Below are 9,627 nucleotides of genomic sequence, written 5' to 3'. Positions count from 1 at the left end.
ATTAGGAAGAAACTTTGAAATGTTAATGGAATAACAAATAAATAAATAGAACATTTTATAGAGGTACTACTAGGGAATCTAAATGTCACAATACTGTAAACATTATCCGAAGTCAGGGGCTTTTCATTATATAGTACATCTGATTTCAGTCATAACCGCCGCTATTCATGCTTCAGAATGGATGCAGATTGGTTGATGCTGTACTCTGTGGTAAAATGAATATAAATCCGGATGATACATATCTGTTGTCATCCTTTCAGAGAATCAGAATATGATGTTTGCTTCAAAAGAACATGGATTATTGCATATTGTAACAATGTAAATTTATTTCCATAGTGTTACGTGCAGTTTCATCAAAAAGAAATATGAAAAGCAACTACATAATTAAACAGAAGTTGCTCTTCCTGTCAGTGGTCATATAAAATTTATATTTAAGCTAGGGATAATTTTAGTAAATTACATACCATCTCTTAAATAAACCAAAACTGAAATTAAATAAAATAAAAAAAATGATAAAAACATTTTCATTACTTTTGTCACATGGATGATCAGGCTAGATCTTGGTGCTTACAGTTACATATGTTACAAAAATCATAAATTGTGGCAGAATATGCTATTGTTGGTCTACAAATGTTTCAAGTATGATAAGCAAAGATCTTGAATATATTATTACAAGCTTAAGTATCAAAGTTGACAATTGAATCTCCTTAGCCAAGGATTACTGTTGTTCAAAAAAGTTTAGATCAAAAAGTAACAAGCCTAAAATATGTTACACTATCCATTTCATGGAATGTTAGAAGGGTGAAAGTCAGTTCTTGAATTGCTTTGGTCATACAGGTCCTTCCGTTAATCCTTCTAAAGGAAGGCTAGTAGCATTCTCCACAGCTGGCCTCTCGTCTTCTTTTGACAAGGTCTGATGTAACAGGCTGGCATAGGACTTATGACAGACTATGCTTGCAAGGGGAGGGTAATGCTGTCTGTAGCAAAAGTAAGCAAATATGAAACCAACCACTCCGCCAACAAAAGAATCTGCAAGACAAATACAATAGAACAGTAAGCAGAAAATATTCTGATGGATTATTTTAATGTTTCTCTACAGAATTAAATAAAATAATTTTCTTCACATATCAGTTATATTAAAAATATTCATGCATTCTACAAATGCACACAGTCTGGCAAAACATAACAATATGCCAATAAAAGAAAAATCCACTTTTTTGTTACAACTGTTCTGCATGTGCTGTTGGGCAGTTTTTCATCTCTACTCTCATAACCTGTGCTGTCTGTGAACATAGACATTTCACATCAACAATAGCCTGTGATATGGTACACGTTTATTGAGGGTTATATTTTACTCTAAATGGACTATGAGGCATGAGGTGGTTCCAGATGCTCTCAGAACATACAGGTGTTGATTAATATAGCAGTAGTCAATTCTAACTAGTGGCTGGCAAAGGTGGACCTACACACAGCTGTCATGATAAATATAATATGGAGTGGGTAAACCAGCTCCATTCCTGGCCAGGTGATTGTTACTATTACACACCCAGATGTTTACAGAGGTAGTTCATATTTTTTAAAAAGGTTGTTGTATAGGAGCAGTTCTTCAAGCAGATGTCCTGTTACCCTTAAACACTTTATTGGAGATACTTGCTTGATACACTGTACCTGTGGCATTTGCTTTGTTCCACTCATAATGGGTCTATATTAGAAGACCGACTTTTTAGGTGATCGAATGCCTAAATATCGATCTTCTAATATCGAACTGCACAATGTTGAACATCCCAGGGAAACACGCCCCTCGGCCACAACACGAAAAACATTACTTTACATCTAAATTAAGTGGGGGGCTTTGCCCCCCTAACTAAATATCAACTCTGAGATTGCTCAACAGTAGGGAAATAGCAAACCCCAGCAAACAGCCAAGGGAAATCTTTACCTGCGTTAAATCAGCTGTTCGCCATTTTTGCTTTCAATATTAGAAGATCGATGTTTAGGTGTTCGATCACCTAAACATTCGGTCTTCTAATATAGATCCCTCATAATACAGGACTACAACCATGTTCATCTTTTTAAATATGTTTATAGAAAGAGCAACATAAATTAAAATACATAAATATAGTCAGCCTCACATGGAAAAGTGAAAGCACTGTTCATTTTTTTAACTTGAGGTTTCAGGTGAGTTTTGAGGTCCTCAGGCTATAGAATAGATTGTCATTGGTCTGCATCCTGCACAACTACAGCACTGGCTAGTATGTCTACAGGGTTAGGCTGTTTTTCTAGCTACATGCAAAGCTTGGCAAAAAAGTGTTTTTCTTTCTAAAAAAAAGTTCCTTGTCTACTTGCTCTGGCAGTTGGCTCAGAGGGTTAAAAAGCTGTTTACTGTGGTCTAGTGGCATAAAGTCTGATTCCCACAATCCTCACTGCCTAACTGTGTGGAGCAAGTCATGTAACTAGACACTGCTCCTGGGCTGAGTCTAAAAGGTCCATGTACATCAGTGCTGTACCCCCAGAAAACAAATACAGATCAGTCAATCAATCAATCAGTCAATCAATACTTGCCATTACAGAATCTTGGCTAAAAAATGGTGACCACGACTTAAGCCATTTCTTCAAAGACTACAATTATGACACTGAATCACATCTTGCTCTTCTTACTGGAGGTAGTATTATGCCACTTCAAGGATCATCTCTCAGCCTGTCTGTATTAGCAGAAGCCAGCCCATCAATGATCGCAAAACTAACTAGATTCTTACTAAACTATCAATTAAGGGCTACCATCATCTTTACATTGTATCTACATCCCCTTGCCTCTACTGCAAAACTTACAGCTCTGATTAATAACATCCTGACCAACGTCCCACAAAATAACATATAATAATCGTTGGGGACAAAAATTTCTTAGGCCAAGTACACCTTGACATTTCAGTGCACCTTGCCAGCCTCTTATCCTTAAAATGATGACTATTTCTACCAGACCCAGTTTTAAATCTAACCACCACTCATTTCTTGTCTTCATAATTATCTCCCAACCTAGCATTATTTCCAGTATCATAACTCACCCTTTTTTGGTGACCACTATTCTTTAACATTTCACATACAGAAGCTAAAATAGTTCCTTAGACTTATCTCCCGTGGACCAAAAACTCCCCCAAAAATAACTATAATGGAAGCCCATCTTGCAACAATAAACTGGTCTTTTATTGTCAAACTCATCAGCCCAAATTCTGCTGCCAATTTATTCTCAAAGCTTTTAACAGACCTTTAAAGTACACACTTTCTCATAATCTCAAAGTTATTTAACCATAACAAGACTGGTTCTCAAAACAGTTGAAAATTCTAATACATTTATGCTTTGAATCTTGGAAATTCTGGAAAAAATGACCCTGCTCCTAACTCAAGAGATCAGTGCACTAAGTTACAGAACATTAGTAAACAAATCGCACACAGGCATAAAGCTAAATATCTCAAATCAAACCAAATCACACTCCTTCACTACCCCAAAGAGTTCTGTCATGAGGTAAATAATATTTCTGGTAGAAATCCACTTACAGAGTTCTCCTCTCTTGGCCTCAGACTCTCCCTCTTGTTCTGATAACCTCTGCCATTGGTTTCTTTACCAGTGTAGAGATTTCACAGTTGCCCCACTGAAACATATCAACAACCTTAGCCTCCCAACCAATAACGGGTCTATACTGAAACATCGAACGCTAAAAACAGGGAACGACGTTTCATCAACACATTTTCAGTGAAAGCTGAAAATTTCAAAACCAGAGAACAGTGATTTCTTTCCTAGGGAAAGAAATTGCTGTTCCAACCCCCCCCCCCAAAAAAAAACATTAAGCACTTCCAAACACATACACGCATACCCTAACCCTAATTATACTCCCCCAAAAATCAGTAAACAACTAAATACACATATGCACATAACCCAACCATACATTTAACGAAAAAAAAAAACAGTAAACATTTTAAACCATATTCACTTACCTTAACCCGCATCCTAACCCTAAGGTCAGTAACTCTCATACATTTACATTAACAGTTTCAAACACATACACACTTACCTTAAACCTAATTCTACCCCCCCAAAACAAAAGTAAACAGCTGAAAACACATACACATGTAACTCAACCATATATCTAACACAAGATAAAAAACAGTAAACACTTTCATACATATGCACTTACCTTAACCCGTACCCTAACCCTAAGGTCAGTAACTGTTGCACAATCACGCTCAGGAGCTATACCGAACAAGGGACCACACTACACTTCAGAACATGGCAAAACAACAAAGCAGTCAAGCGACTTCTTTCCCAGGGAAAGAATTCACTGAACAGCCACTTTGCTGTTTTGCCTGTTCACTCTACATGTGTCAACAAAAACTCATTCGACAAAATACGTTTTCGTCCTACTAATAGGAACCCCTAATAAAATGCCCTTAAACTGGAAATCAGCCTTTATTAGACCAGTACCAAATGATCACAAAACCCACCACAGCCTACCAATTCTATCCAGTCTCAATACTTCCTACCCTTGGTAAATTCTTTAAAAAATCACTTAAAAGCAACTTGCCACTTACTTTGACAAATACCACTTATTTTCTTAGAAGCCTCATGGCATTTGGGCAGGTGGAAATACCAAGACTATTCTGTGGATTTTTACGGATGATACCTTGACTAACATGGATAAAGATAACTTCACTAGTGCAGTATTCATTGACCTTACCCAGGCCTTTAACCTGGCTGACCACACCATCTTATTATCTCACATACAAGACATCGGTGTAAGCTCTGAATCTACCCAATGGTTTAAAGAATTCCTAACCAACTGAACTTTCACAGTTACAATTGGTTCTGCCTTATCAAACCCAGCCTTCACTATTTCAGAGGTCCTCAGGGATCAGCTCTTGAACTAATACTATTCCTCATGTTTACAAACTCCCTCTTGACCTCCTTCATTTACAACTCCTCCTTTATGCTGATGACGTGGTTATCTCTAGATCCAGCCCTCTGCATAACATCTACCAAAATCCATGTTAAGTCGATCTTCTATAACTAAACAGTTGTCTTTGCTTTAATAAACACCTTTTGAACCCTAAACAAATCAAGTTCATGCTGTTTGGCACAAGGAAAACACCCACTAAAGTCACTAGCCCTGTCGATAAAAGACAACAACCTAATTGCATCCACCACATCATTCAGATACCTTGGTATTTGGCATGACCAGTCCCTTAATATCTAGTATTATATTCAGAAGTGAGATCCAAGGTCAACTACCTCCTATTCTGGGTCAAAAAGATATATAATTTCTTCTTATAAACGTCTTGACCTGCCTTAGGAAGGTGCCCTGCTTGCACTCCTGAATGTAGCCTACCTCTCTTCACCAGTGCCTTACAAAACATCACCACCTTACAATAGTTTCTAACAAAAGTACATTTCATTATCAACTCTGGTCTGCATGAACATCACTGCAATACTTTGGTAAAGGCAAACTGGCTACCTGGCTAGCCATTCAAAGCACTGCCAGCTTCCTTCTCATTTCCCTTCTATTTAAACTCCTACACAGATTCAGCCTCCAACTATAATGACTAACTGCATCCATTCCCCACTACAACATAAGTAGCCAATCCACTAATGGCCCTAATCTTATAACTCCATCCACTAAACTTCATTCTGTGGACCACAGCTTCTTTGTTCTTGCTGCTAAACTGTGGCAGTAGCCGCCACCTGATATTACTGAAATCAAAGACTGCAAACAGTTCAGACATCAGTTTCAACAATCCCTAACTGAACAATGTCTGTGCACATGTCCAAAGACAGTCCATGCCACCTGACTCCCATGGTTTCAATATTACATTCATCCCAGAACACCTTGCCTGCTTAATCTCCTAAACTCTCCAACATATAAACTCATACCCACTGATTCTTCATCTGTCCAATCCATTCCCTATTATGTATCTAATATCAGCTTCTTCTATTGTCAGCTGTACTGTTGTAACACTCAGTATTTTACAATGTCAACTCTTCACTACTAAGATGTCCTTCTATACTTGTATATACTATGCCCATTCTGTTGGCTGGACTACATTTCACTCGCCTATAATACCTATTCTATGCATTGTATACACTTGAGCCTCCGTTTTTTCAAACCTTCTTCTAAATATGTGTATATTTATTGTTTTGTACATCTATGTTATGTTATAATCACTATACTGTATAATTTAGTTATACCTTTAATTTTATTTTATTGTTGTTACTAGGCATGCATTTGATCAGTGCTCTGTCCTGGTAACCAACACTGATTAAATAAATAAGTAAACAAACAACTACAAAAAGGAGCAAGATAGTTCTTTTTTAATGTTTGTTGTCATGCTGTTTCTCTGAATTAGAATGGCACTGTAGTGAGAATAATAAAGTATGGGTGATATGGGGTCATGTGGCTAGAAAAGGTGGGCTGTTACTGTGGCAGCAAGGAAAAATTCTTAAGCTGACTGTGTGTGTGTGTGTGTGTGTGTGTGTGTGTTGGTCTGTGGACAGATTTCTTTGTATGTGCATGTAGTTCTGTTTATTTGAGTGTCAGTATGCTAGTACAGCAAATAAGTGTGCCTTTGAATTACTGTTGGGGTGTACTGTCTGCATTTCATTGTTAAATGGGAGCAGATAAACAGCAAGGACAAAAACAGTCATCCTTGGGACAGAAATACTAGAAGTGCATACAGGGAAATATATACCTGGTCTAAGGTTGTGGTAACTCAGAATATTCACTCAGAAGTTCAACAATCTTGGATATATATATATATATATATATATATATATATATATATATATATATATATATATATATATATACATATATATATATGGGTCCCCTTCAGTCGATCGAACATTTACAAGTTCGAACCACATATGGCAGAGACCATATGTTTGAACTTGTAAAAGTTCGATCGGACTGAATGGACATCTCCGTACAGAGCGAAAGGGAAGATTTCCCATTTCCGCAATGTAGTGCGATCTCGGAGTTGGTATATTTATGTAAGGGGGGTGTGGGGGGTGCAGGAGGGCATAGACCCTCTGCTAGAGATGTTTAGTTTTGTGTTTTTTTTGTTTTATGTGTTTTTATTTCAGTGTTCAAACTTTTACGAGTTCGAACATATGGTCTCGGCCATATATGGTTCGAACTTGTAAAAGTTCTTGATCTACTGAAGTAGATCCGTATATATATATATATATATATATATATATATATATATATATATATATATATGGGTCTATTTGTAAATTTCAAACTTTCAGAAGTTTAAATTTCTTATGCTCAAGACCATAAGATTGAACTTGTGAAAGTTCGAACCATTTAAATGGAGATTGTGTACAGCAAGGAATGGTATATTTACCATTTTCCTCACTGTAGTGTGATCTCTGGGTTGGTAAATTTAATTAGTAGGGAGGTGGGGGTGCAGGGGTGCATTTGTTTGTGTCTTTCGGCTTTTCCCGGTTAGGGGGTCGCCACAGCGGATCTCCGGTCCGCTAATGATTGGCAGTTGATTTTTACATAATGGGTTGCCAGGCCTGACGCACAACCTTCAATGAAGGTACGCCCATTCACGCATGTCTCCACGCAGAAGACGCTCTAGCTGAGAATCGAACCGGACAGCGTCTTACTGTGAGGCGACAACGCTACCGCAGCACCATCACCGCGGGTCTTATGGTCTCAACCATAAGAAATGATATATCTACATGCACAAGTACACACACAAACACATACAGATAAAGATATAGCTACTAAGCAGTAGGGTTGGATGCAGTTTAATTATGTTCCATTTAGGGGTACCTATATTAGCAACATATTTAAATATTCTTTTAAATTATTTCTTATTATATCTCTGTTGCTCCTATTACTGTTGGAACTATCTGGGTGGCTTTATTCCACTTTCTTTTGGCTTCTACATACATATATTTCTTGGTATTTTATAAATTTTTGTCTCACAGTATACAGGATGCAGTATTTACTAGGTGTAGCTACTTTTATGATTAGTGCCACTTTTGTCTATTTTCTTCTTTTATTATTATTATTATTATTATTATTATTATTATATCTAGTTTTCTTGCTTCTTTTTTATTTATTGTTGCCATTGAGTGATCCCATATTATGAGTATGTCATTCTAACTAATTTTTTGTCTTTCATTTTGCCAGTGTAGCTACCTGTAAGTTATAATGTTACAGCCTTTCCACATTACTGTGTCTTTTCCTGTACATACCCTCAGCCATGAGTATATCACAACTAGCAACAATATATGCAACTGTTTCTAGTTCTGTACCATAGAACCTTTATTTGTATGTATGCCCCATGTTACTATAGACATACATACAGACACTGCTATTTTGAGCTCCCATTAACTTTTCATCTTTTGGTTTAAATTCACCTCTTTTTCACATCGGTGTGTCAAATCTTGATTAATATGTAGTTTTTCCACTAGCTCTCTATATTTGCCACTTTTACTGTGAGTTTTTCAGTTTTTGTTTCTTTACATGCTTCATATTCTTTCATTGTTTTTGGCACTTTCTGTTGCCCCCTTCTTTTGTCCACCTCTGGTTTTATTTCTATTCTTACTTCTCTCTGAAATTCTTCTGCTAATCTGGACAGAGATATTACATTAGACTTCTTATTTATTTCATGGTTACGAACTTTTACTATAGCTGGATCTGATGATGCCAGCAAATATTTATGCAGTCACATGACTGGAAACCTATACATATTCATGGAAGCCCAAACATTCTTTAGACTTGTAGATATATAACTGAGCCTTGCAAAGGTTTTTACTTATCATTTGATTAGCATGACACAGTTTTTTTTTTTGGTCAAACTGATCCATCACTTTTTGGTGACAGTAAATCAGGCAAAAGTTGTAAAGCTGAATAGTCAGAATAACCTGATTAATACCTTAAGCTTTATTCCTAGATGCAAAGGCAGTTTTCAATATTACTTTTATTCTTCAAAAATATTTTTTTACTGAGGTTTGAGGCTGTGGTGGTGGTGCTGCGGTAGCGTTGTTGCCTCACAGTAAGACGTTGTCCTGTTCGATTCTCAGCTAAAGCGTCTTCTGTGTGGAGACATGCGTGAATGGGCATACCTTCGTTGAAGGTTGTGCGTCAGGCCTGGCACGTCGGTACATAAAAATCTACTGCCAATCATTAGCGGACCGGAGTTCAACTGTGGCGACCCCTGACCGGGAAAAGCCGAAAGATACAACAGTTGTCATTGTTCATGCTGTATTGCTGATCCTTCATCATTTATCAAATATTTATACACTCCCTCTTTTTCAAGCTCAATTTTTTATTGCATTCTTCTCTTGGATGAATTTTTTTTCTTGATGCTTCAAATTTCCTGCTAAAAATCTTACTTTTACACATTTATCAAAACCAGATGTCATTCTTATATCATCTGAGAAAGGGTTAGCCATTCGTAGTTCTGTTGCCAGATACTCATCTGATGAACTATGCAGTTTTAAATCATCCACATAAAAGTAAATAGGATGTAATTTGGGCAAGGTTGTTTTCTGGATGTTGAACTGTAACCACAAAGCAGTCTGATACGTCAACAGCTTAATGGGTTAAGGGCAAAGCA

General features: G+C 37.0%; 1 protein-coding gene across 1 annotated transcript in view; it reads right to left on the bottom strand.

Moving 5' to 3' along the window:
* Positions 1-306: 306 nt before the first annotated feature.
* PLPP4 (phospholipid phosphatase 4) overlaps positions 307-9,627 on the bottom strand; it is a 2,218,356-nt gene continuing 2,209,035 nt past the window's right edge. The window contains exon 7 of the mRNA XM_044056071.1: positions 307-1,029. Within this exon, the coding sequence (XP_043912006.1) occupies positions 830-1,029 (200 nt within the window). The 3' untranslated portion in view covers positions 307-829. The remainder of the gene's footprint in view (positions 1,030-9,627) is intronic.

This window comes from Protopterus annectens, chromosome 14.part0, assembly GCF_019279795.1.
Source record: "Protopterus annectens isolate FY-2018-M chromosome 14.part0, PAN1.0, whole genome shotgun sequence".
Classification (NCBI taxonomy): Eukaryota; Metazoa; Chordata; order Ceratodontiformes; family Protopteridae; genus Protopterus; species Protopterus annectens.
This window is presented reverse-complemented; position numbering and strand designations above follow the sequence as displayed.